The following is a 27,709-nucleotide window of genomic DNA, read 5'->3' on the forward strand; positions in this document are numbered from 1 at the left end:
AAAGAAAACTAATTCAGAAAATGTTCCAAGGGATCTTAGAGATGATATTATTCTAGGTATGCCCATGCCTCATGTTCATGTGAGAATGACAACAATGTCATCAGTATTAACTCTGAGCCATTGTATTGGCCACCATCTTTTTTTTTTTAACTCTTAGATTATTACAATATCCTCATTTTTCTGCCTTTGATCGAGACCTTCTTCAGTGTATTCTACATTTCCATACAGTGATCTGGCCTTTATCTATCCAGCCTCCTTCCTTGAGGCCTGTCTCTGACAACAACTGGGCTTTGCGCTCTGGGTCTCTGCAGAAGGTTCCCAGAGAACCTGTTTACATCATTCTTCTCTGCTTGGTTCCTACTTGCCTATCAGGATGAAGCAGTACACCATTCAGAAACTCTGGGTTATAGAAAGTGCTCCAAAAATGTAGGGATTATTATTGTTAAGAATAATAAGGCCGGGCGTGGTGGCGCACGCTTGTAATCCCCACGTTTGAGAGGCAGAGACAGGAGGATCGCGCAGGTTCGAAGCCAGCCGAGGGCGCTGACTTAGGAGACCCTGTTTCCAAACAAAAATGTAAAAGTAGGTCTGGGAGGGTAGCCCGGAAGTAGAAGGGCTTCCAGGAACCCCAGTACCACCAAAAAAAAAAATAAAATAAAATAAATAATAATAATAATAATAATAAAAGTGCTTTTCTGGTGAGATTATTGAAGTGGGTCAATGAGATGAGTGTTATGTTGAATAGATGGACAAATCCATCACCTCTATCACTTTTTGCAACTCTGCAGGGGAGAGGACTTAATAAACTGAGGAAAATCTAAGAAAACGTTTCCCTCAAGAAGGCGCTGGGAACGCAAGTTGCCATCTCTCTCACCCTAACCTGAAGCTGCCCCTTCTTTCTCTGAGCCTAATTGACCCGTTTAAAGGGAGGCGATCGATGCGCTCGGGGCTCGCCTCGCCGCGGCAGCTCGGCTAGTTCGGTCTGGGTCGCTTCTTCCCGGAAGCGGGTCGAGGCGGTGGTGTTGGGAGGTCTCGCCGGCTCTGCCGCCCGGTTCGCGGGGGATCTGCAGCCGCCATGGCGGGCCCCGACCCCCGCTACCCCTGCTCCTCCATCGAGGACGACTTCAACTATGGCAGCTGCGTGGCGTCGGCCAGCGTACACATCCGAATGGGTAGGTGTCGGCGTCGCCTGCAGGCCGGCGTCTCAGGGGTTGGCGGAGGGTCGTTCCCGCCCCGGGGGACCTCCATAATCAGCACTGTCATTGTCACCATCATCGTCATCATTATTGTTAATGGTAGTAGTACTAAGGGGTTGAACCTACGTGCATTCTATCTCTAACCTACACCCCAGCCCTATTTATCTTTTTATTTCGAAACAGAGTTTCGCTAAGTTTCTGAGGCTGGTCCCGAACCCGCGATCTTTTCCGGTCTCAGCCTCCCAAGTACTGGGATTTCTTGGCGTGCGGCGCCACTACTCCCGGCCAGCTTTAACTTTTGGTATTTTTAAAATTAAAACAGAGGGAAAGTTACTTTTTTTTTCCAGTACTGCGGATGGAACCCAGGGGCATTCTACCTCCAAGCCACACCCCCAGCCCAACTTTTTATTTTTTATTTTGGAACAGGGCCTCACTGAGTTGCAAAGGGCCTTACTAAGTAGCTGAGGCTGTCTGTGAACTGCGATCGTCCTGTCTCAGCCTTCCAAATGCTGGGATTATAAGCGTGCGCCATCATGCCTGGCACCTTTTTTTTTTTTTTAATGAAAATAAGTTTTCTATGTGAGCTCATCTTTGAAAAAGACTAAAGGTTGAGCTTTGCGACGTCCACTCAAGTGCAGTAGCTTACTCGATGTGTTTCCTTGAAAGGGTGTGAACTTGTTATAAGTTTTTATTTGCTTGTCTGTTTCTTGTGCTGGACTGAAAGCCTTCTCAGGGCAGAGACTTTATCCGTCTTGCTCAGTATTTTCTCTGCAGGGCCTAGAACTAAACAGATGTTTGAGTATTACTGAGGAAATAGCTGGAATCAGAAGCTTCTTCAATCAGTCAAAATGCCATGTTTTAAGTTAGTATCCAAGATCCAGTGAGCAGATGTTCTTTTGAATTTGAAATATCAAGTAAGTCGAAGTCACTGCCTGTCCTAGTTCAGCCACACTAGATCACGAGGCTGACCTAGATGTTCAGCCTGTCTGGGCAGTTGAATGCTGATTCAAGAAACTGAATTATGCAGATAGTTCTGATGGATGAAGAATCTTGTGCCTAGTATCTATATTTCTTGGAATGAATTTTGAACTTATTTTGACAAGTGAGCTCCCTTAAAATATTTTTGAAGTTGTTTAAAATACATATAAAATTTACTATCATAACCATTTTAAGTACACAGTTCAGTACTGTATATTTTCACATTGTATATCCAATCTCCAGAACTTTCTCATCTTGCAAAAGTGAAACTAAATACCCACTAAACATCAACTCCCCATTCCCTCCTCCCCTTCTACCAGACAACCATTACTCTGCTTCTCATCTCTGAATTTGACTGATCAAAATACCTTGTATGAGTGGAACTTTATGGTGTTTGTCTTTTTATAACTGAATTATTTTTAATTAGCATAATTTCTTAACCTATTTTGTCCCATCATTCCAGATGTGGAACACTAATAAAATTTGCATATAGTATATCATAGCATTATATAATAAGAATATAATTATGCTATAGTGTGTGTTTTACTGGGGATTGACCCCAGTGGCATTCTACCTCTGAGCTACACCCTCCAACCCTATTTTACTATTTTAAAACAAGGTCTCACTAAGTTGCCAAGGACCTGACAGGGTCTCACTAAGTTGCTGATGCTATCTTTGAACCTTTGATCCTCCTGTCTCAAATCCCAGGTGCTGGGATTACAAACATGCTGTACCACATCTGGCTTTAAAATAGATTATGATTCTCAACCTATTTTAGTGAACCTGTGTCAGTTTCATTGAATTAGTTACAGATTTGAAAGTTTGGGATTAATGCATCCATGTTGTAACATGTCAGAATTTCCTTCCCTTTTGAGGCTGAATTTTACATTGTATGTATATACTAAATTTTGTTAATCCTTCATCCATTGATGGTCATTTGCTTTGGTTCTACCTCTTGGCAACTGTAAATAATAGTTATGAATATAGGATTGCATTTAGCTCTTCAAGACCCTACTTTAATTCTCTTGAAGTTAAAAAAATTATATAGCTATAAATTTATTCCTAGAATGTTAAGGATGGTTCAACATATGAATGCAAAAATGTACAGCCATTAAGGAAAACCATATAGCAGTTCCTTCAAAAGTTAAAAATAGAATTACCATATAATCCAATAATTCCACTCCTGGGTATAATTTATTTAACTGTCTCATGATAGTTGTTTTCTATTTTATCCCTTTAAATAGTGCTTCACGGAACATCCTTCCATATTTTTGTAAATTTCTTCAAGATAGTTGTTGGGTAAATTTTTAGAAATGAAGCTATAGGAACAAAAGATGTACATTTTAAATTTGACTTATGCCAGTGATGGTGGTGCATATCTGGAATCTCCATACTTGGGAGGCTGAGATAGGAGGATCGCAGGTTCTACACCACTTCAGCAATTTGGCAAGACTCTCAGCAACCTAGTAAGATCTTTTTTCTAAAACCAAAACAAAAAGGGCTGGCGTGTAGAATGCCCCTGGGTCCAATCCCCAGTACCACAAGAAAACAAAACAAAAGTTGTCCATTGGTCTTCAAAATGATTGTGCCTGTTGACTCTTTAGCAAACAGTGTATGAGGGTACTTGATTCTGTGCCCTTCACCAACACAGAATAATCAAACTTTTAATCTTCTGCAATGATCAGGGGGACACTCATTTTCTACAAAGGGCAGAGTAGTAAATATTTTCAGCTTTGTAGGTCATAAGGTCTCTATTCCAATTCCTGAACTCTGCTATGGTTTAGAAGCAAAATGTAAAGGATACACTAATGAGTAAATGTGACAAAGTACCAAGAAAATTTTACTTACAAAGTCAGGTGGGTAGTTTGGGTTTGGCCAGAGGGTCATAGTTCTTTGAGTCTTATGGTAGACAACAAAAACAACAAAAATTGTTTTAATTTGCATTTTTCTTCATTTTAAAAACTTGATTGGAGCCGGGCGTGGTGGCGCATGCTTGTAATCCCCACGTTTGAGAGGCAGAGACAGGAGGATCGCGCAGGTTCGAAGCCAGCCGCGGGCACTGACTTAGGAGACCCTGTTTCCAAATAAAAATGTAAAAATAGGTCTGGGAGTGTAACCCGGAGGTAGAAGGGCTTCTAGGAACCCCAGTACCACCAAACAAAACAAAACAAAAAAACAAAAAAACTTGATTGGAGTCTGTATCAGATGTTAGAGATATAAAGTGGATAGATGTAGTTTCAGTCCTCCCTCAAAAGTTGTCATTTGCATGGGAGAGTAGGGGAGACAGACCTAAAGAAGTAAGCCAAGCCAATGAATAAACTTGTGACTTTGATAGAGAGGTGTGACTAGAAAATAGAGCATAGGCTGGCAGCAACTGTAGTTAAGGAATGGCCAGAGAAAGAACTCTTAAGGGAGATAGCAGTTGGGCTGTTTGAGAAGGAACTAACCAGGTGTATTATCTATCTACTGCTATGTAACATGATCCCAGAATTTAGTGGCTTAAAACAACAAATATTTATTATCTCACATAATTTCTGAGGGTGAGGACTTTGTAAGTGGCTTAGAGAGGTGGTTCCACCAGGGTCTCAGGAGGTTCTAGTCAAGATGATGGCCACAGCTGTAGTCATATGAAGGCTGAACATATCATGGCATGGGTGCTAGCTTCCCCCAGAGCAAGCAGTACATGAGAGAGAGCAAGGAGAAAGCCACTGCACCTTTTATGACCCAGTCATGGAAATCACACACATACTTTTTTTCAATGTATATAGAAATATGTAATGTTTATATGGATGTGTATGTATACACACAAGTTTACATGTCATGAAAAACTGGAACAATATACATAAAGCTGTTAGTGGTTTTCTCTGAGTAGTCTGATAGAATAATTTTTATATTCAGTTCTTTGCTAATCTGTGTTTTTTAGATACTACCTATAAATATTTATTGCTTTTGTAACAGATAATATTTTTAAAGAAACTTGTGCTAAATCTGTAAATTCATAAAAATTTATCCTTCTGCGAATATTCCAGACTACAGTGACTTTTGGGTGAAGGTCATTGAACATGGTTTTTATTGCCCACCTAAGCACAGAACTCTAAGAAGCTATGTGGCTCCATTATTATGTTTCAAAATAGTATCTTTTCTGTTCCTTTAATTGCAAAATTCTCCATTAATTCCATATCAGTTTATTTAACATCAAAATTTAATGATTATTTATTCCATATCATTGTCTAGAATGACTGCCAGGGGTATGGAAATGAATAAGCCTTTCTCCTATGATTAGAGAATGTTTAGTCTTGATAATTTAATGAGGGTGAAGTACAAATAGACTTATTATGGAGTAATTAGGGGCGTATTTAGGGTTTCTTGGAAATGTGAAGGAGGAACATTTAATTTGGACTGGTGAACTGAGAAAGGCTGAATCTTGAAAGATGGTTGATTAGAAGTTAGCTAGGGGGTTGAGGGGAAAGGGATGTTATCAGTGTATGTACAAAGAGAAAATGTGAGAACTGTTAATGATTTATTTCTGAAGGTCATAGTGACTTCTTGGTAGTTCATTGTATTTTTTAGTTCAATGTATTATTTGAATCATCTTTATGTCAGGAGTTTTTAATATAAGTTTTATTTTAATTTATACATAGCAACTATACATATCTACAGGATAAAGTGTAATAGTTATTGTATAATTATTAAATCAGGGTAATTAGCATATCCATCACCTAAAACATGTATCATTTCATTGTGGTGATAACAAAGTCCTCTCCTAGTTATCTTGAAATGTACCTTACATTATTTTTAGCTATAGTTACCCTACTGGCCCATTAACTTAATTTAAAATCTCACTTTTTTCAGAGGATTAGCTATTCTCTATAATTAATAAATTACTTCGGAGGCTTTTTCTTCCTAGTTTAGTTACAGGTTACTTTACTTAGATTACTATTTAGGAAAGAATAAATGTAAAAACATAATTTTGGGATCAGTTCTACAATAAATAATATTTATGTAACATTTTATCTTTTAGCCTTTCTCAGAAAAGTCTACAGCATCCTTTCTCTACAAGTTCTCTTAACGACAGTGACCTCTACCGTGTTCTTATACTTTGAGTCAATACGGACATTTGTACATGAAAGGTAAGATAATGAGATGCCTTTGAATCATTTTCAGACATAACATACAATCAAGAAGACATATATAAGCAAAGTTCATTTCTTTTCTCTCAGCTTTTGAGGTTAAAATGTAAAAAAGCTCCATTTTCTAACACCTATAAGTCAGATTAGTTTTGTTTTTGATGAAGAAAATGCTGCACAGCATAGTTCTTTACTCTTTTTAGCTTATTGTTTCTTAGGGTTTAGCCTTCATCTCCTGAAATAGTATTCAGAATTTTTACATGCAGGTCAAGTCTGTTTAATTTTATTTTAGTATTTCCTCTGTTCCTAAAGCATAGGACAGTGTTTGAAAAATAAAGGTACTTGACAAACATTAGTTCATTTTAGTGTTGGTTTATGATTAGGGTTATTTCACTTTGACATTTCTAGAAGAGCTCCACTTGATCCCTAATGAAAAGTTTTACTTTCAACATAATTATTTCTGTGGCTGAAAATAATATGGTTTCTTTATATTGAAGGAAAGGAAACATGAAGAATGAACATTTTCTTAAAAGTAAAGAATTTTTGTCTCCCCTCCCTCTACCAAAGGGGAGTCCTTTTTTTTTTTTTTTTTTTTCCATACTAGAGATGGAACCCAGGGGCATTCTACCTCCGAGCTACACCCCCAGCCCTATTTTTTGTTTTTTTATTTTGAAACAGGGTCTCACTGAATTGCAAAGGGCTTCACTAAGTAGGCGAGACTGTCCACAAACCTCAATCCTCCCATCTCAGCCTCCCAAATGCTGGGATTACAAGCGTGCGCCACCACGCCCGGCACAAAGGAAAGTCTTAAATTATTTACTATTTGGAATAAATTAATTTAAATTACAGCTATATGATAAATACCCTAAAAAGTAGTTATGTGTAAAATTTGCTTACTGCTTAATATCTTTTCTCTATTGTAGTTTACTTTTTTTTTTTTTTTTTTTTTTTTTTGCGGGTCTGGGGATGGAACCCAGGGGCAATCTACCTTTGAGCTACAGCCCCTGCTCTCTTTTTTATTCTTTATTTTGAAACCAGGTCTCACTGAGTTGCGGAGGGCCTCACTAAGTAGCTGAGGCTGTCCGCCAACTGCGATCCTTTGGTCTCAGCCTCCCGAATGCTGGGATTACAAGCATGCGCCACCACACCCGGCTTTGTGTTTTACTTATAAAAGCACTATACTAATTACCAACCTTATTCAAATATGATAGAAGTCATAAAGAAGGAATGTTCTCTCACATTCTTGGTGGGTCTTTTCCTTGTCCCCATGTTCATCTCATACCCCTCAAATTTTCCAGATAGAAAAGTAATTTATTTTGAAAGTTGAGAAAGGATCATTTCAGATTTTTTATTGCCCTTTTATTAACACATAAGATAGATAAATTTTATTAAATTGGATAACACTATTCATAGTATTTTAAAACTTAAAACATTTTAATATTATGTCTTTCAGTCCTGCCTTAATTTTGGTGTTTGCTCTTGGATCTTTGGGTTTGATTTTTGCATTGACTATCAACAGACATAAGCACCCTCTTAACTTGTATCTGCTTTTTGGATTTGTGAGTACTTTTATCATGTTTATTCCTTTAAAATTAGCCTGAGTTTTTAAAGAATTTAATTGAATGCATATACACATATAACAATGAGAGAACAAAATTGAATTTAGTTTTAATGAGAGTATTTTAGGTAGTTATTTATAATTTTGTAGTCTTTTGTAATTTTTAACCACTTGCATCAAAGGTTTTTCTATTAGACTTTGGGGTAAAAAACACTGAATTGGAATCAGATGACCTGGCTTTTCAACTGTGACATTTTGGCAAGGCATTTTTAATCTTTCTGCAACTAATTATTTTTCCATATGCAAAATAAAAGGATTAAGATAGATAATCCCAGTGATACTTTCTACCTCTGATATTCTGTGATTTGGGGGAAGGAATTATTTGTGGCCTTAATCTCATTGAACTTAAATCCTTTTCTATTAACTCATCAGTGTCATTTCTATCTTATTTTTCTGTTCTTTTTAGAGGACCATTTTGCTCAAATGATGTACTTTACTTTTTTTCAGATTCATACATAGGAGAATCTAACTTTAAAACTCTGTCACCTGTAAAAACTCACTTTAAGTCTAAGTAAGATTAGTAATGCTCAGTCGATTTTCACATTTTGTCTCTTCTCATATCCAATATGATTGAGATTCTGACCTCAAAATTTATTCCAAAATATTCTCTTTTTTATTTTTTTTATTTTTTTGCAGTACTAGCAATGGAACCCAGAGGCACTCTACGACTCCAGGCTACACCCCCAACCCTATTTTTATTCTTTATTTTGAAACAGGGTCTCACTGAGTTGCAAAGGGCCCCTAAGTAGCTGAGGCTGGCCGCAAACCTGGTATCCTACTGTCTCAGCCTCCCAAGTACTGGAATTACAAGCTTGCACCACCACACCTGGCTCAAAATATTCTAAATTATTAATAATATGCTTGGTGTGGTAGCACACACCTGTAATCTCAGTACTTGGGAGGCTGAGACAGGAGGATCGCGGGTTCGCTGCCAACCTCAGCCTACTTTAATGAGTTCCTATGCAACTTAGTGAGATCCTGTTTCAAAATAAAGAAGAAAAATAGGGCTGGAGGTGTAGTTTGGAGGCAGAATACCTCTGAGTTTAATTGGGTTTAATCCCCAGTACTACACACACACAAAAAAAGAAACATTATGTAAACAACAGTCACTGCTGTTAGTTCTGGCTTTGCCTTTGTGTTGATGGTCTATCAGATGGCTGATAGAGTGAGCATGAGAAACAAAGCTAATAGCCGGGCATGGTGGCCCACGCTGAGACAGGAGGATCGTGCAGGTTCAAAGCCAGCCTCTCTGGCTTAAGAGACCCTGTTTCCAAATAAAAATATAAAATAGGTCTGGGAGTGTATTCCGGAGGTAGAAGGGTTTCCAGGAACCCCAATACCACCAAAAAAAAAAAAAAAAAAAAAAAAAAGAAAAGAAAGAAAGAAAGAAAAGAAAGAAACAAAGTGAATAGAATAGAATTAAGGAGAAAGAGGTGGAGGACCAGGCTCAAGTAAGAGTGAAAAAGTTATGGATCAGATTAAAATGTTTCTAATTAAAGAAAGTTTGTAAATTCTGGTAATGGATTTGTGCTAACATAGTGAAAGCTCCTGACTTTAGAAGTTTCAGTTATAGGCAAGGTTATTTATTTATTTATTTACTTTATAGTACTGAGGATGGAACCCAGGGCCTTTCTACCTCTGAGCTACACGCCATCTTTATTTTTTTTATTCTTTATTTTGAAAAAGTCTTACTAAGTTGCAGAGGGCCTCAGTAAGTAGCTGAGGCTGTCTGCCAACCGAAATCCTCCTGTCTCAGACTCCTGAATGCTGGGATTACAAACATGCGCCAACATGCAGGGCTCAAGGTTACTCATTTAAATCTTAAGCTCTTTTGTTTGCAAGATTATCAGTCCTAAACCAAATTATTGCAAGTAGTAGTGAATTTATATTAAGGGTATAACAACTTGGGAACCCACCAACCCAAACATACCAGGTCTTAAGAAGAAAGAGAGAAAGGTTGGAGCTGAGTGTGGTGGTATGTGCTTGTAATCTCAGTACTTGGGAGGTTGAGACAGGAGAATCGCAGGTTCAAAGCCAGCCTCATCTACTTGGTGAGGCCCCCCTGCAACTTAGTGAGACCTTGTTTCCAAATATAAAAATAGAGCTGGGAATATAGCCCGGAGATAGAAAACCCTTGGGTTCCATACCCAGTATCACCAAAAAAAAAAAAAAAAAAAGAAAAAAAGAAAAGAAAGAAAAAGAGGCTGGGCGTGGTGGCGCATGCTTGTAATCCCCGGCTTGGGAGGCAGAGACAGGACGATCATGCAAGTTCGAAGCCAGCCGCGTGCGCTGGCTTAGGAGACCCTGTTTCCAAATAAAAAAAATGTAAAAATAGGTCTGGGAGTGTAGCCCAGAGGTAGAAGGGCTTCCAGGAACCCCAGTACCACCAAAAAAAAAAAAGAAAAGAAAAGAAAAGAAAGAGAGGATGGTTGTAGAAATGATGCTCTTGTAGGAAATCCAGTGGGAGGAGGAGCTTGTGGTCTCCTCTCTCTTATTCTGTTCTTTACCTTAGAACTGTCCATACACATTAGTTTCCATTTTTTTTGTTTTTAATTTTTATATGACCCATTGTTGGCCCCACAGTTACTCATTTACCTTTTAGCTTTAGCTTCTGCTGTCATTGTTCCACTTCCTTGAGCCAAATTCCTGAGTGAGAAAGAATCTGATTGTTACAGCTAGTTGTTGGCACAGGTCACATTGTAAATTGTTAAACAAATATGGGTCCCCAGGCCTTGGGTCAGATTTCAACCTCCTAGCCCAGCCAGCTGTGTGCCAGGAGAGAGGAAGCCTGCACTATAAACAGGATCATGTTGTAGACTTCCTCTCTAAGTCCATACACAGCCTTCTTTAAGAAAGACTGGTTTAAATGTAGGAAGAAGGTACAGGCCAATTTTGCCCAGAGAGGAGAAGCCTCACTAGAAAATCATCAGCCAAATGCTTGTAAACAAGATGGTCACTTATTACTAAATCCATTCATCATACCCATAGCTAAACGTGGCTTAACAAATAAGGAACAAAGGAAGGTACATCTCAGATTACTCAGTGACCTCTCACACTATATTTTTGTTGTTGTTATTATTTTCTACCAAAATAAAAAAGGACATGAATCTTACTTTGCCCTAGGAGGTATGTATACATGTATGTTTTAAAGGGGACATTAAGCCAGGGGTGGTAGTTCATTCTTGTAATCCTAGTACTTGGGAGGCTGAGACAGGAGGATCACAGGTTTGCTGCCAGCCTCAGTTACTTAGTGAGGCTTTCTGCAACTTTGGTGAGATCTTGTTTCAAAATTAAGAACAAGCCGGGCGTGGTGGCGCACACTTGTAATCCCCATGCTTGGGAGGTGAAGACAGGAGGATCGTGCTGGTTTGAAGCCAGCCTTGATGGCTTAAGAGACCCTGTTTCCAAAAATATATATAAAATAGGTCTGGGAGTGTTGCCTGTAGGTAGAAGGGTTTCCAGGAACCCCAGTACCACCAAAAAAAAAAAAAAAAAAAAAAAAAAAAAATTAAGAACAAAAATAGGGCTGGGCAGGGGGTGTCGCTTGGAGGTAGAATGCCTCTGGGTTCAACCCTCATTTTCACCATAAAAAGAGGGGGGGCATTAAGCTGGGCATGGTGGCACAAGCTTGTAATCCTAGTACTTGGGAGGCTGAGACAGTAGGATCACAAGTTCAAGGACAGCCTCAGCAATAGTGAGGCTTTCATTAACCTAGCAAGACCCTGTTTCAAAGTAAAACTAGGGTTGGGAGTATATTTCCAAAGTAGAATGATGCTAGGTTCAATCCCCAGACAGAAGGGAAAAAAAATTCTGTCATCTTTTGCTGTCACTTCCCTGTCACTACCAACAACATTAAAATATAGCAGTGGCTTTATTCCCTCCACACGTGCACTTTCTAATTCCATTTTTGCTCTGGTTCTGATTTGTTGATTTCAGGTGGGATGGGGCACAGGGATTGCTTCTACCAGAAGTATGATTATTCAGCCTCTGCTTTACATCTGGCCTTGTCTTTGTGATCACTTGCTTAAAAAAGTTTAGCTAGAGTAATACTTGTCTACTCACATTAAATAGGCACATGGTAGGACCTAACTGCAAGAGAGACTGAAAAATATAATGTTAAATCTGAACAGCCAGATGTACATGAAAAAAATTTGACACTAGGGAAGAAAGAGAGAATGAATATTGGGAGACAGTTTTAAGACTGTTACACCAAGTACTCCCTAAATGTTTTATTCTTATTTTTGTGTGAGATATTGAGGGTTTTTTATAAATATGTACAATTTGCAATATCTTTTTTGTTTATATTTATCTCAGAGTAAGAAAAATATAATTTTTTGTATTTTTACTGTATAATATTCCTGTTGGAGTTACAAAACATTCGAGCTTAAGGAGTGATAGGATTACAATTTTTTTTGTTTGTGTGGTACTGGGGATTGAACCCATAGGCATTTGACCTCCAAGCTACAGCCCCAGCCCGATTTTATTTTTTTATTTTGAAACAGGGTTTCTCAGATTGAAGAGTCTCATGACTTGCTAAGGCTGTTCTTGAACCTGAGGTCCTCCTGTCTTAGACTCCCAAGTACTAAGATTATGGGTGTACACCACCATGCTCTGCCACAATAGGAATTTAAATATTCTCACTCCACAAGTTGTGGAATTATTTTCATTATAATCGTCTTAATAGATGTCTCACATACTTCACCAGGCTTCTCAGTTATCATCACTTGGGATCACATTGACCTGACAGACACTAGAAAGTGTACATAACGTAGTATAACTTCTACATGCATTAGTTAATTTCAGATGTTTTTTTCCTTAGACTCTGTTTGAAGCTCTGACTGTGGCAGTTGTTGGTAAGTTATAATTATATTTCTATATGTTATAGGAACTTTTAATGTGTAAATCTTTCAGTTAAAAATTATTTGTAGTTAAAATTTAACATCATACAATGTCATGTTTCAAAAATGTGACAGTAAAATGGCTACTTAAATATATACAAAATGTAAATGTTAATGCATTACAGAGTTCAGCTGAGCTTAGAGGAAATAGAAGCTTTAGAAAAAAGAAAGGAATGGAGAATAATATTCCACTTCTGTTTACCTATTTATAAAAAATAAGACAAGCACAGCTAATTTCCCCCTATTTAAAGGGATCTTGAGGAATTGAGAGCGTGTGTTGTGAGACATGCACATGGGCTTAGCTCCCTATGAAGTGCCTGCCTTGAACTGTGCTTTACTGCCATATCCTCATATTTCATTTACTAAGTGGCACTGCAAGAAATAGTGGTAATGTCTGGTTTTTATGTTGTGTGTTTGAAGGCCAAGTGTCTGTCATAATTATTTGATATTCCCTGTGTAATACCTCAAGTAAAAACTTTTCATGAAATTAACAGTAAGAATTCTGATTGCCTTGAAGTGATTAGCTTTGAGTACCAAAAAGTCAGCATTAACTGTTCTAATCAAGAAAAAATTATTAATCTTTATCTTTTCTATTTTTATCATTACTATCACTTAATCTGTATTTTTGATGATCTACTACTCTTTTAAAAGAATCAGAATATAAATAAGTACTAAGAAATGCTAAAGTAGAATTGAATCTTGTCAACATAGAAAGTATTAACATTAACTTATCATCAGTGTTGTCTATTACTATTACTTACTATTAATATTAACATGTACTGGGCATGGTGGCGCACATTTGTAATCCCAGCATTCAGGAGGCTGAGACCGGAGGATCACGGTTCGTGGACAGCCTCAGCTACTTAGTGAGGCTTTCTGCAACTTAGTGAGACCCTGTTTCAAAAACAAAGAATAAAAAATAGGGCAGGGGATGTAGCTCGGAGGTTGAATGCCCCTGGGTTCCATCCCCAGACCTGCAAAAAGGAAAATAAATAAATATTAGCATGTGCATCTCATGTAACTATATAGGAGCGAAGTTTAGGTCAGGCTTAATGGAATTGTGGATAAAAATGCATACAGGTTAATCTGAAAACATTATTTTCCTCATCAATGTCATATCTTTTCTTCCTGATTATATACTAAAGTTATTGACAAGAAGCAAGATTGATTTTTATAATTTTTTCTGTGTTCAGCTTTCTAATATTAAATGCAATAAGTAGAAAAATTCTAGTAATTTGAGAATAGAAATAATGTAGATAATTCATCCTTGAAAAGTTAAAAATTATTTAAATGGTTTGGGGTTCAAAGCACCCACCTCCTTCAAAGAGGTTACAATTTAACATTCTGTTAAAATGTTCAGCAGTTATTTTACAATAACCATAGTCAATCTAGATGATTATCTAAAATTACAGCAGATAATTTGATACGAATTCAGTAAACCCCATGATAATGTATTCCAAGATATACAGCTTTAGATAAAAAGCAATTAGTAGTTGGATTCATTCTTCTTCAAGGTAATGAAGGACCACTTGAGACAGCCCTTGTGTTTTTTCTTGCTCAGTTGCCTTGAGTTAGGCTCATGAACTGGGTACAACTAACCAGGCGATTGCTTGAATTGCTACCACTGTCTAGGAATTCCTAGCTAGCTAGGGGACCCAGAATCATTTCTGTTGATATTTAAGCCATAACGAACAGTCACTAAAGATGGTAATAAACTGCAACTGGAACAGAGAAAGTTGAGAATCATTCTATCATATCCATGGAACTGCTATCTGATTCCATGTGTAACATCTCTATAGTCTTTTTATAACCTCAAAATTAATGTGACTCCTTATTTTCTGTGAATTAATTTTTGCAGACTTTTTATTGCATAATGAGTACAATTTTGTTGTACTAATATATTTGAGGCTGGATATGGAATCTTTTGTTTTATTGGCAAGTAATATAAGAGAAAAATAAAGATTCCTGTAAAATGACAGAAAAAAAGCTGTTTTATATTGAGCATGTTTTTGTACATTTTTAACCAACGTTTTAATTTTACAGTTACTTTCTATGATGTGTATATTATTCTGCAAGCTTTTGTCCTGACTACTGCAGTGTTTCTTGGTTTGACTGTATATACTCTACAATCTAAGAGAGATTTCAGCAAATTTGGAGCAGGGTAAGTTATATATTCTTGACATAATTGATAGATGGCTTTCCTATTGTAGATGGTTTTGAGAGAAGTGCTATATTGTGAATTTGAGGTGCCTTATAATGAAGGATAATCAGAGATAGTCTCATTGAATATTAGGGCCAGGCCTACTTTCTCAGAATAGATAGGAGATGGAAGGTGGTTGGGTCATTTCCTTCCCTTTTGTACTGAAAGCAAAGTGAATAGAAGGGGAAAAAGGGGCCAGCTTTCCTGAGAGGATCGGCTTTTATGCTTTAGGAACACTGTGGAATTTATTGAAATTATTTAGGTCTTTGTCTTAGCATGAGTGTTACTAAGACCATCTACATCTTTATGGCAAAGGTGTGTAACTGGTTCAGATGTTGGAGATGTCTGCATGAACTTTAAAACCTAAATTTTAAAACTATCTAGATTACCTGTGTCCTTCTTTAAACAAATATATGGAATGGCTCTTTTATATTAGGATAGTGGTACTGTGTTGACCTCATCTGGTAAGAATGCATACTCTTCTCAGGGCACAATGGCCTGTTGGCATACCATCACCCAACCATTTTCTGTCTTTTTTTTTTTTTTTCTGTTATAGCACTAAATATCTACAAAAGTCTACTCTTGTAAAACTTTTTTTCCTCTTGTCTTTTGTTTCCTGGTAGTCTAGATTATAGAAATCCCAATTGAGATGAAATATAGTCATGCAAGTTGCCTAAATAGTTTTATTACAGCAGAGTTGGTTTAGGGAGAGGCTATATTTTGATTTTTTCTTTTTCTTTCTTTTGGGGAGATGTTTCATATATATTATGTGGGGTACATGGTAAGCGGTTTATCATGTTTTCTTTTTCTATCCTAGTCTCTAACTGTTCTCCCTCCAATTCATTCAGGTATCTCTCTTGAACTTTTGTTCTGGTAAACAGTCTAACCTATATTTTAGCCTCTTCATAACACATTTCTATTTATTGATAAAACTGATTTTATACCTATCATATAGAAATCTGAGACCAAACATTTCTGAAGTCTTTATATAGTTGGTTATTTCTGATAATTCTTACATTTTTTATTTCCTTGTGTATTTGGTTATATATTATAAAACTATTCTTAAATTTTTTGTTGAGTTTCTTTGAAGATTAAGTTGTTGGTACCTTCTTCCATAGTTATTTGGGTTTGCACTGGCCTGGATCTTTAAAATAAAATTGGGTCCACTGAAACTAAATTTATGACTTACCATATCCTAACCACCCAGGTGTTGTGAATTTGTAATACAAATCTGTACAGGGATCGCTGATGTTGCAGTTTCTCAGGGACAAGCCCCTCCCTTGCCTTAACCTTGCCTTTTGCATTGATAACTTTCCATGTAGTCTCTGGGTGAGGATGAGGAGGTAATAGATGGTATCTCTGACATTAAGGTCATAAACTTTACGCCACTCCAGTGAAATACCATTAATTATTTTCTTTTTGGATTTCCACTTTTACTTAAGATTTTGGCTTGATAATAATTTCCTTCTACCTTGTTACTTATTTGCTGGGCTGTGTGTGTGTGTGTGTGTGTGTGTGTGTGTGTGTGTGTGTGTACTGGGGATGAAACCCAGGGGCATTCTACTTCTGAGCTACACCCACCAGTCCAATTTTTTTTATTCTTTATTTTGAAACAGGATCTCACTGAGTTGCAAAGGGCCTCACTAAGTAGCTGAGGCTGTCCGCGAACCGATCCTCCTGTCTCAGCCTCTCAAATGCTGGGATTACAAGTGTCCACCCGGCTTTTATTTGCTGTTTCTTAGAAAAGTTTTTTAATTTGCTTTCTTTTTAGTCCATCATTTTAGTTTTGGGGGAGGATAGGGATGGATGTGATACTTAGTCTGAATAGCCTTGTTTGCTATAATACTGGAAGAAGAACCCTTTCAACTTTGTCTCTTACCAACTAGCCTCTCTATCCCCAGTCTTTCAGTCTGTTGTCCGCACAGCAGCTAGGTATTTCAAAAATGAAATCACAATCATGGAATATTTAAACCTTTTAACACTTTACTACTACTTGGGGATACATCAATTGTAGGATATTGCAATATAATAACTCTCTAGAATAATCCCTCATTATAATCCTATTTTGGCCAGTGTGTCATAGATTGAGATACTTAAAATGCATTTACTGCATTTAAACAAATTTTAACAGCACTAATTAACATGAAGCCTCAAAGCCAAAATGATTGTGGTGGCTAAGTGCCAAAAAGGGATACAAAGACCAAGCAAAAAGCTTTTCTTTAAAGAGGTTTATAGGTTTTTCATTCTGATTTGTTTATAGGATACGTTAGAGACTAAAGAAATACTTGTTAAATGTGTGAATGTCTGGTTACAGAATAAAGTGGTGGCAGTACTTCATATATTAACTTAAAGCTGTAATGAGGCTTGGAACATTATTTTTTTGTGTTATCATTTGTTATCTAGTAATTTTGTCACAGAAGGAACTGAATCTTATAACTACATAAGCTAACTTGTCATTGATATTCTAGACCCAGCTTACAAGAATATTGCAAGGTAGTTGTTAATTGTTGGAAGCTTAAAATAGGCCATAGTGCCACTTGTCAATATGATCCACATTATGATGTGAAACTACAGTGTACCAATAAGAAAAAAAATAGGGATGAGGGTATGGTTTAGAGAGAGACTGCCCCTGAGTTCACAGTGGAGATATTTACACCACAGAAGTTAGGAAGTGCTACAAATAATGGGTTTTTGTTTTGTTTTGTTTTTTTGTTTTGGTATCCTTTGAAGAGCCAGTTTACAAACACATCACTAATCTTATTGAGATAGAAGAGGATAGAATTTATTTTTGTCAGTCCTGTAGTTGGTATCAGGATGGCAAAGTCAGCACTATATTTGTGAAATTTATCATCTATTTTTAACCTATATTCTCAGATAATTTGCACTTTGGTGTTTAAATATTTAATGAGATATAAGTCAAAGTAAAGTAACAACGTAGGAGTTATTTTGCAGGACATGATCATCAAATCTTTACTTGACTATTACTGCATTTATAGCAGATAAGTTAAAGTGAAAACTCTTTGGTTCTCATTCTTACCAGAGACTTACCAAATGGGGCCTGTGAACCTAAACAACCATCTTTATTTGTGTGCACCTAGGTCACTGGGGTGGGCATACTTAGCTTAAGTTTGCCAGATTTCAACCTGGTTGTTGTAAGTGAAGAAAAGATGTATGTTCTAGGCCTGATTATCCATAGTGTCTAGCCATGCTTAAATGTAGCATCTTTATGTGTCCAGTTATTGTGAGTAATAGAGTGAGTTAATGTCCAGACCTCTCGTAGCCTTACCCTAATATCTTATCAAAAAGCTCCAGGAATCATCTTAATGCCTTTTGGAAGACAGCTGTTTCATGAGCCTGTTGTGTTTCTGACTATTTTCTGATGATGTACTGACTGCCCGTCGTTTCAGATTGTCTTTTCAAGGTTGTTTTTATTTTTATTTTTTTATTTTTTATTTTTTTTGGTGGTACTGGGGTTCCTGGAAGCCCTTCTTCCTCCGGGCTACACTCCCAGACCTATTTTATATTTTTGAAACAGGGTCTCTTACGCCAGCGCCGCTGGCTTCGAACCTGCTCGATCCTCCTGTCTCCGCCTCCCAAGCGCGGGGATTACAAGCGTGCGCCACCACGCCCGGCTCAAGGTTGTTTTTAAAGTGAACAGCCTTGGGAGATACAGAGAAAGAGAAAAAAAAAAAAAAAAAGATTCGGTTCCCTAAATTCAGGATTCCTCTCTTACAGCGGAACCCACTGTCTAGGTGTCATCTAGCCTCATGACATCATCCCTTATGAACTGGGCTCGCAGGTGTAAAAATTCTAATTCTCTGACCACTGCTATTGCTCATGTACACTGTTATTTATCTTACACTTAGGATACCTTGTAGCATTGAAGAAATTGTACCAGGCTAATGTATTGGCCTGAAAATAGGGTGAAATCTCAGACATTGTATAGTTCTTAGTACCAACTTCTCCATAATCTTGGTACTGAAGCTTTGGAATTTCCCTATTAAGAATGAAATAGCAAGTCTGAAGATCTTAACAATCCTGAATGAATGTATAGTGAGAGGTGGCAGGATGCTTCCTTCTAGTTTAGGTGTATTAGGCCTGTTTTGAGAAATTGTGTGGCTATTTTAGAGAAGCAACTGGATCTCCTATCTTCCATTTGCCACACAACATTATAATAGTATGTATATTTGATATCTTATTTATCTTATTGCTAGAGACTATGTTTTGTAAGATTTTAGTCCTGTGGCATTTGGTGAGATTTGTTTTATGGTATCTTAGTAAATGTTCTTACTGTGATGGAAGAGAATGTGTTCTGCTTTTGGATGGAGTATTTGATAAATGTCAGTTAGGTCTAGTTTGACTGACAGTGTTGTTCAAGTCTTCTGTATACTTAGTAATTTTCTGCCTTCTTGGTCCGTCAGTTAATGTTACAGGGATGTTGATATTTACAGCTGAAGTGTGTATGGCTCTATTTCTCCTGTATGTTTTCTAAGTTTTGTATCCTTGTATTAGAAGATGTTTTTAGATGCTAAAATATTTAAAATTGTTTTTCCCCTTGATGAACTAAATCCCTTATCATTATGAAATAATCTTCTTTATCTATGGTAATATCCTTGCCCTAAAATGTTATCTTTGTCCATATAGTATCCTAGGTTTTCGGGCTTTTTCTTGCATAAAGATCTTTTAAAATCTTACACTGTTTTAAAGATGTTATACCATCGCCCTCTGGTTTATGCAGTTTCTGACAAAAAGTCCACCATCTTTCCTGTATTTGTTCCTTGTTCATGTCTTTTTAATCCCCTTGCTTACTTTTAACATATTCTCTTTTTCAGTAGTGGGGGGGTACTGGGACTGAACCCAGGGGTGTACTACCTCTGAGCTATACCCTCAGCCCTATTTTATTTTTTATTTGGAAACATGTTCTCATTAAGTTGCTACAGGCCTCATTAAATTGCTGAGGCTGGCTTCAAATCTGTGATCCTCCTATCAGCCTCCCAAATAATCACCATTCCTGGCTTAGTTTTTAGTAATTTGGTTATAATATATTTTGGTATTTTTTCTTTCAGTTTTCTTTTGCTTTTTGGATCTGTCAGTTCAAAGTTTTCATCAGCTATGGAAAAATTGTGGTTATTACTTATTCAAATATTTTTATCACTTGCTTTCTACTTTGACACTTCAGTTCCAGGTCTATTAGACTTCTTGATGTCTCAGCTCATTGTTTTCTGCTCTTTTTTTCCTAGTGTTTTTTCTATTCCTTTTGTTTAGTTTCTTTTTTTTTTATATTGTCAGGTTATTTTTTTTTAATTGGTGCACTGTATTCATACATCATAGTGGGATAAAAAATTTTGTAGACATACATGCACACATCGCCCAGTCAGCCCCCACCCGATCCCCCCCCCATTCCCTCCCCATTCCTCCTTCCCATGCTTGGCTTAGTGGTTGACATCTAGTATTATAGCAATTTATCCAAAATTAAAAATGATAATCTCACATAACAGTTTCATTTGTCTGATACCAAGCTTTTGATGACTTAAAGATAACATTTCAATATTTCTTTTTGCTTTCTTTCTTACCAGAGAATATTTTTTTTCTATTTTTTTTTTTAGGTGAAACTATCATATATTTATATATTTATTTTTCAGGAAAAAAAATCTATACTAATATGGAATATAGACTCTAGATACCCAAAACGATCTTGAAAAAGACAAAGCTAGAAGATATATATTTTCTGATTTCAAACCATATAAAGCTACAATAATTAAATCAGTGTAGTACTGTTCTAAAGGCAGATATATAAACCAATGGAGTTAAATAAAAGCCTAGAGCTAAATTCTTCCATATATTGTCAAGTCATTTTTGACAAGGTTTCCATGAACATTTGGTGGTGGAAATAATAATCTTTTAACTAAATATTGTTGAAAAATAATACTTACATGGAAAAGAGTAAAATTGGACCCTTACCTAATCCCATATACAAATATTAACTCAAAATAGATAAAAGACCTAAATATAAATCTTAAGACTATAGACTTTTAGAAGAAACTCTGGGTCATAAAACCTCACAACATTGAAATTGGCAGTGATTTCTTGGATATGATTTCAATGGCACAGGCAACAGAAGAGTATACAAACTCCCTAAAAATAAAAAAAAATATTGTATATCCAAAGACAATGTAAACAGAGTTAAAAGTTACTAATAGAATGGGATAAAATATTTCCAAATGCTATATCTGAAGGTATATTAATATTCCAACTAGACATCCTAAAAATTAACAACAATAAAGGCAAACAATACCATTTAGAGATAGGTAAAAGACTAACATAAGTAATGAATCTCCACAGATAACCAATCTTAGTTGACTGTTGGATGGAAACTCTTGTTTCTCTGGTTCTGGTGTGTGTTACCTATTTCTTCTTTGTAGTTAATCTCTTTGAGTATTTTCTTTACTGCTGGTTTTGAAGACATAAATTCCTTCAGTTTCTGTTTGTCATGGAAGCTTCTTATTTTTCCATCTAATTTGATAGAAAGTTTTGCTGGGTAGAAAATTTTTGGCTGGAAGTTGTTTTCTTTCACAGTTTGGAATATGTTACTCCAAGCCCTTCTGGCTCTCATGACTTGGTTTGGGAAGTCTGGAGTGATTCTAATTGGTTTGCCTCTGAATGTCACTTGGCCCTTTGTTTTTGTTGCCTTTAAGATTCTCTGCTTGGCTTCCACATTGGTCATTTTGAAAATTATGTGGCGTGGGGATCCTCTTCTCCGATCCTGTCTAAAGGGAGTTCTATAAGTTTCCTGGATCTGTGTATCAACCTCTTGCTCTATGTTTGGAAAATTTTCTGCTATTACTTCCTTGAAGAGATTGTTGATCCCTTTGGTTTCACTTTCTTTTCCCTCCTCTATTCCAATTATTCTTAGGTTAGCTCTCTTAAAATGGGCCCATATTTCTTCAATATCAGATTCCTGCTTCGGATATTTTTTCCTAGATTAGAAACTTTGCGTTCATTTTTGGAGTGATCATCTTCTAAGAGCGAGATTCTGTTCTCCATGTGGTCTAATCGGTTGTTCATGCTTTGAATTGAGGCCTTTAATTCATTAATTGCATCCTTTATCTCTTTTTGGCTCTCTCTGAATTCTTTTCGAAGCACCTCTATTATTTCTACAGTTATTTTCCTGATTTGATCTTCTAGAAATCTCTGATTTTCTGTTTTATCGGGTTCTGATGTTGTGGGGTTGTGGGCATTCATTGCTCCAGTGTTATTCCTCTTTCCTATGATTTCGGAAGTTTGTGCCTTCTCTGGGTTCTTCCCTTGGGTCATTAAAACTTCATTTAAGGTGCTCTGGATCTCGAGTCTGTAGTATCTCTGACCCCACTACTCCTTTACTGGATTGTATCACAGAGTCTCAGACCCAGGGAGTCGATAGAGGCTGCTTTAGACTATGGGGGGTGCCAGGTTGCACGTTCTCCTATGGTGTGATATCTCTGCCACCGCCACTCCCCCACTGGGTCAAGTCCAGGGAGTACAGTACTGGGATTTCTCCTCTGGGGCCCGCAATTTGACTCACTGTTCTTGAGTACGCAGATGTAGCTATACTGGACTCGGTGAATTCACTGCTGCTGCCACCAGTGGCAATATGGAGCCGCTGCCACGCCCTCGGCCATGAGGCTGGCGTATTTTTTCTTCTCTGGTTTTGAGTTCCACTCTGAGTCCCTGCAGCGTGTGCTGAGCTCAGCCACTGGGAGCTTTAGATGTTCCCTGCGCTGAAAGATCCCGCCTGGCTGTGCAGCAGCGGCTCACCTCGGCTTGCTGTAGCCATCCGGTGAATTTGCCACTGCCGCCAGCAGTATGGCGCTGCTGCCACGTCCTCGGGCGTGAGGCCGGTGTATCTCCTCTGTGGCTCTGAGCTCTGTTCTCAGTCCGCTTTCTCTCTGGAGCCTGGTGATTTTTTTTGTTTCTCTGGTGATGGTGTTTTCTGGCTATGAAAGGCGCTGATTTTGTGGTAATGGAGATTGGTTGTTAGCGGGGCTCTTAAGCCCCGCTTTTCTTGGTCGCCATCTTGTCGGAAGTCTTGTTTAGTTTCTATTGCAGTTTTCACATTCAATAATCTTTCCATTTCTAGTGTCTAATCTATTAATTAAAATATTTTTATTTCATATACCATATTTTTCATCTACAGAAGTTTAATTTATGTCTTTGAAAATAAATATATCTTCCATTTCTTTTTTCCTCATGATCATGCTTTCCTATAGAGAACATATTTTTATGTTATTATCTACTAATTGTATCATCGTGTCACTTCTGGATGTTTCTGCTTGGTTTTTCTCCTGTTATAGGCAGTATTTCTTGCACTCTTGTATGCTTTTATAATTTTGACAGGATACTGGTCATTGTAAATTTATATTATTGAATCCTAAATTTTTCTGTATGACCTGAAATATTTTTGGCCTTGTTCTTCCAGGTTGTAGCCTAAAGTTAAGTTCCTTGGAAACGTTCTGAACCTATCTGGAATTTCCAGAACCTTTTGGAGACTCTATTAGACAGGATTAGAAATTTAAGATTAGAAATCACTTGGCTTATTAATCAGACAGTACTGTTCTGAGTACTCAATCCCCCAAATTTTGAGAAGCATTTCTTCCCTTGTTGGTTTGAATGCAACCTATCCTGGCCCTATGTGAACTGTGAGGATTGTTCTTCCTGCCTCCCTGTGTGGACTCTTTTGCTTATCTTGTTCACATATGCATGTACTGATCAGTACTCAGAGACTTGGGGGAACACTGCATAGTATCCGAGCTTGCTCATGCTTCCTCTCGCTCTCTTTCTCCCTCTTTTCCTTTTTCACTTTCTCTGTGTATACCACTTCTACCTGGCATTAAGCCTTGCAAATTCTAGTAAGCCTGGCCTTCCTGATCATTTTTGCCTCCTTAACTCAAGGAGACCAAAAGGCTCTGTAAGGTTTTCTGCTGTAGCTTAAAAACCATCTCCTTGGGCGATTGCAGATCTTTGTTTCTAATCTCTAGAATCCCTGTCCTGTGCTGCTTGCTATCCATTGTCTGGAAGCTGTTTAATATATTTTACCTGGTTTAATTTAAGCAGGGAGGGTAAATTGGGCTTCTCTAGTTCCTTGAGGCCTGAACCAGCAAAATGCCCCAAATTTGGTAAAAAATACTGACTTCTTAGATGTTCTTCATCATAAAGTTTATGTGTATAACTGAATGATAACTCATAAAATTATATCAGTGACAGGTTTGTGTACATAAATTAAGTTCCCCAATATATAAGAATAAAATAGGAAGTACATTGTGAATGTTAATAGATATGCATATTCACAGAACAATTTGCCATTGCTATTTGATTTAAACATGCAGTTATCTTTTATTTGTTCATGTATGTATTTTCTAGACATTTTTATAGATCTCTATTAAAATACTTCTAGTAATTTTTGCCTGTTTCAAATTTTTTGTGCTTTAAACATAATACACCTTTTTGAAAGTTTTTTGAAAACTTTAAAAATAATAAACCTAACTAGTTTTATTCAACATAAAAAATATTGGATAGCAAAGTAAGTATTTTAAGTATTCATTGTTTATGAATTCTTACACTTTAATTACTTTTTGGAAAAATGTGAGTGTAATGTTTCTTCAAAAGTTGTTGGATGAGCCGGGCATGGTGGCGCACACTTGTAATCCCAGAATTCAGGAGGCTGAGACTGGAGGTTCACGGTTCGAGGACAGCCTCAGCTACTTAGTGAGGTCCTCCATAACCTCGTGAGACCCTGTTTCAAAATGAAGAATAAAAAATAGGGCAGGAGGTGTAGCTTGGAGGTAGAGTGCTCCTGGGTTCCATCTCCAGACCCGCGGGGGGGGGGGGGAGTGTTGAATAGGCTTACAAAGTTTTTAATAAACACTATCCTAAATTATTTAAAATTTTTTTTATAGGCTGTTTGCTGTCTTGTGGATTTTATGCTTGTCAGGATTCTTGAAGGTAAGTTATTTTGGAATAACCTGAAATATAATCAAGCTTTGACAATATAAATAACTTCAAAAAGCTGAAGTAGTTACTCTTAGAGGACACTTAATTATAATTATCTGGAATACCTGTGTGTAGAATGATTATAGCATAAGCTCTTAAAAATCGAGGCCTGAGCTGGATGTGGTGGCACACGGTTGTAATCCCAGCACTTGGGAGGCTGAGACGGGAGGATCACGCAGGTTCAAAGCCAGCCTCAGCTACTTAGTGAGGCTCTCAGCAACTTAGTGAGAACCTGTTTCCAAATAAAATAAAAAATAGGTCTGGGAGTATAGCCCAGAGGTATAAAGCCTCTGGTTTCCACCCCCAGTACCACCAAAAAAAAAAAAAAAAAAAAAAAAAAACCGAGGCTTTATGTTGATCATTATTATTGACTGAAAGACAAATGAATGAGCAAATGAGTTAAATTATGTAGAAAAAGGCCCTTACTTATAACTGACAACCTTTATATTTACAGTGCTACTATGTAAAGTCAAGTGGGTAATTTAATCAAAAGAAGAGTGAATATTCATTCATCCATCATTCATCCTTTCTTCAGACAAAAGCAAATTTGACCTGCCTTGCTTCTCTGCTTTTAAACATTTATGTTCAAAATTATGTATATTATTAAATTATATATTAATTGTATTAATTATATATTATATGTATATAGCAATAGATCATTAGGGGAAGTAACTTAAGGAGTCTTAACACTGTTCTCAAATATAAACTTATTTCTTTATTCTCTTGCCTCTAGTTATTTTTTTACAGTCAAACAATGGAGTTGGTCTTGGCTGCTGGAGGAGCCCTTCTTTTCTGTGGATTTATCATCTATGACACACACTCACTGATGCATAAACTGTCACCTGAGGAATATGTATTAGCTGCCATCAGCCTCTACTTGGATATTATCAATTTATTCCTGCACCTGTTACGGTTCTTGGAAGCAGTTAATAAAAAGTAATTGAAAGCAGTATACAAAAACTGTTTTCTTAAATAACAAATTTTGCAGTGTAATTAAGTATTAAATACTTTTATGCTCTTTGTTGGTATTTTGTGCACTTCTGAGATTCTTGGGTAGAAGATACAAAAATTCTGTCTTTTTTAATTTTAATCCTATATTGGCTAAAATTAGTTGTCATTTGTAATTCAAAAATGATTTTATTAAGTATTTTAGATTAAAAATATCAATTTATCTTTGCCTAGAGATTTAATCTAAATTTTCTCTTAACAGATTTCATTTCTAAAACACTAGTCTCTCTACCATTACAAAATATAAATCTTCTTTTACTAGGAGATTTTAATCTCAGATTTTAATTTCTCATAATCTTAATTAAGAAAAATATAAAAGCTAAATCCTATGAGAATTACTCAGTATTGTATTAAAGTACTAATGACATTTCATTATAAAATGATGTATTGAAAATTAAAGGCCTACTTGATAGATTTATGGTGTAAAATTTGACAAATTTTTTTTAAAGTAAAGGTTTCATTAAATTATAGCTAGGTCATATAGCTATAATAAAGAATCCCAAAGATACTGGTTCATCTGACTTAATAAAAATATTTGGAAAATAATGTTTTATAGTTCCATTTGTGTCGATTCCACACAGCATATAGATCAGTGTACCAGTGACCAATGTAATGCTGACAAATCCCCTCACTGTACAGTAGTACCCCCTTATTTGTAGTTTTGCATTCCATAGTTTTGGTTACCTGCAGGCAGTTCTGGTCCAAAAATACTAAATGGAAAATTCCAAAAATAATTCCTAATTTTAAATTGCAAGTCTTTCTGAGTAGCATGATGTAATCTTATGCTGTTCTGTTCCTTCCGGACTGGGATATGATCTGCCCTTTGTCCAGCATATCCATGCTTTATATGACCTACTTTTTCATGCTTATTGATCTGGGATCTTCTGATGAATTGTCAGCAGGTCAGTAGTAGTCTTCCTCTGTTTACATCACAAAGTCTGTCATTCATCACACTTCATCTTTTCACATAGGCATCTGATCATATCACATCACAAGAAGGTTACAGTATAATATTTTGGGAAAGAGACCACATTCATATGACTTTTATTATAGTATACTGTACAGTTGTTTTATTAGTTACTGTTAATTTCTTACTATGCCTAATTCATAAGGTAAAATTAATCACAAGTATACATGTATAAGTTAAAAACAGTGTACCTGGGGTTTGGTACAATCTGTAGTTTCAGACATCTACCATGTGTCATGGAATATATCTACTACCGAAGAGTGGAGCTATTATATTAGTTTGATAGCACTGCCATAACAAAGTATTTAACACTGAGAGGCTTAAACAACAGAAATGTGTTTCCTTACAGTTCTGGAGGCTAGAAGTCCAAGGTCAGATGTGGACATAATTATCTTCTGAGGCTTCTCTCCTGAGCTTGTAAATGGCTGTCATCTTGCTGTCTTCACCTGGGTCTCATTCTCTTTGTCTTTGCTCAAATTTCCTTTCTTTAAGGCCATCAACCATATTAGATGGGTACCATCCTAATGACCATTTTTACTTATTAATCTCTTTAAAGACCTTCTACCTACAAATATATATATTCATTCTGAGGTACTAGGAGTTAGAACTTAAGCATATGAATTGTTAGGGGACACAAGTCAGTCCATAACAATAAGTAAGCATCATTTTTTAACTATTAAGTTGAAATGAA

General features: G+C 36.7%; 1 protein-coding gene across 2 annotated transcripts; it reads left to right on the plus strand.

Annotated features, from left to right (window-relative positions):
• Positions 1-1,075: 1,075 nt before the first annotated feature.
• On the plus strand, positions 1,076-25,983 carry TMBIM4 (transmembrane BAX inhibitor motif containing 4; the record flags this gene model as incomplete). Of its 2 annotated transcripts, none has more annotated exons than XM_080706051.1 (7): positions 1,076-1,172; positions 6,196-6,304; positions 7,755-7,860; positions 12,739-12,772; positions 14,861-14,978; positions 24,950-24,995; positions 25,777-25,983. In XM_080706051.1, 7 exons carry the CDS (start codon positions 1,076-1,078, stop codon positions 25,981-25,983), a joined length of 717 nt encoding a protein of 238 aa, XP_080562177.1. The 2 variants fall into 2 exon arrangements, with proteins under 2 accessions (XP_080562177.1, XP_080562178.1); XM_080706052.1 differs by having other exon boundaries at positions 1,131-1,176; positions 6,235-6,304.
• Positions 25,984-27,709: the final 1,726 nt, after the last annotated feature.

Source organism: Muscardinus avellanarius (genome assembly GCF_963383645.1).
Source record: "Muscardinus avellanarius genome assembly, chromosome: 11".
Classification (NCBI taxonomy): Eukaryota; Metazoa; Chordata; class Mammalia; order Rodentia; family Gliridae; genus Muscardinus; species Muscardinus avellanarius.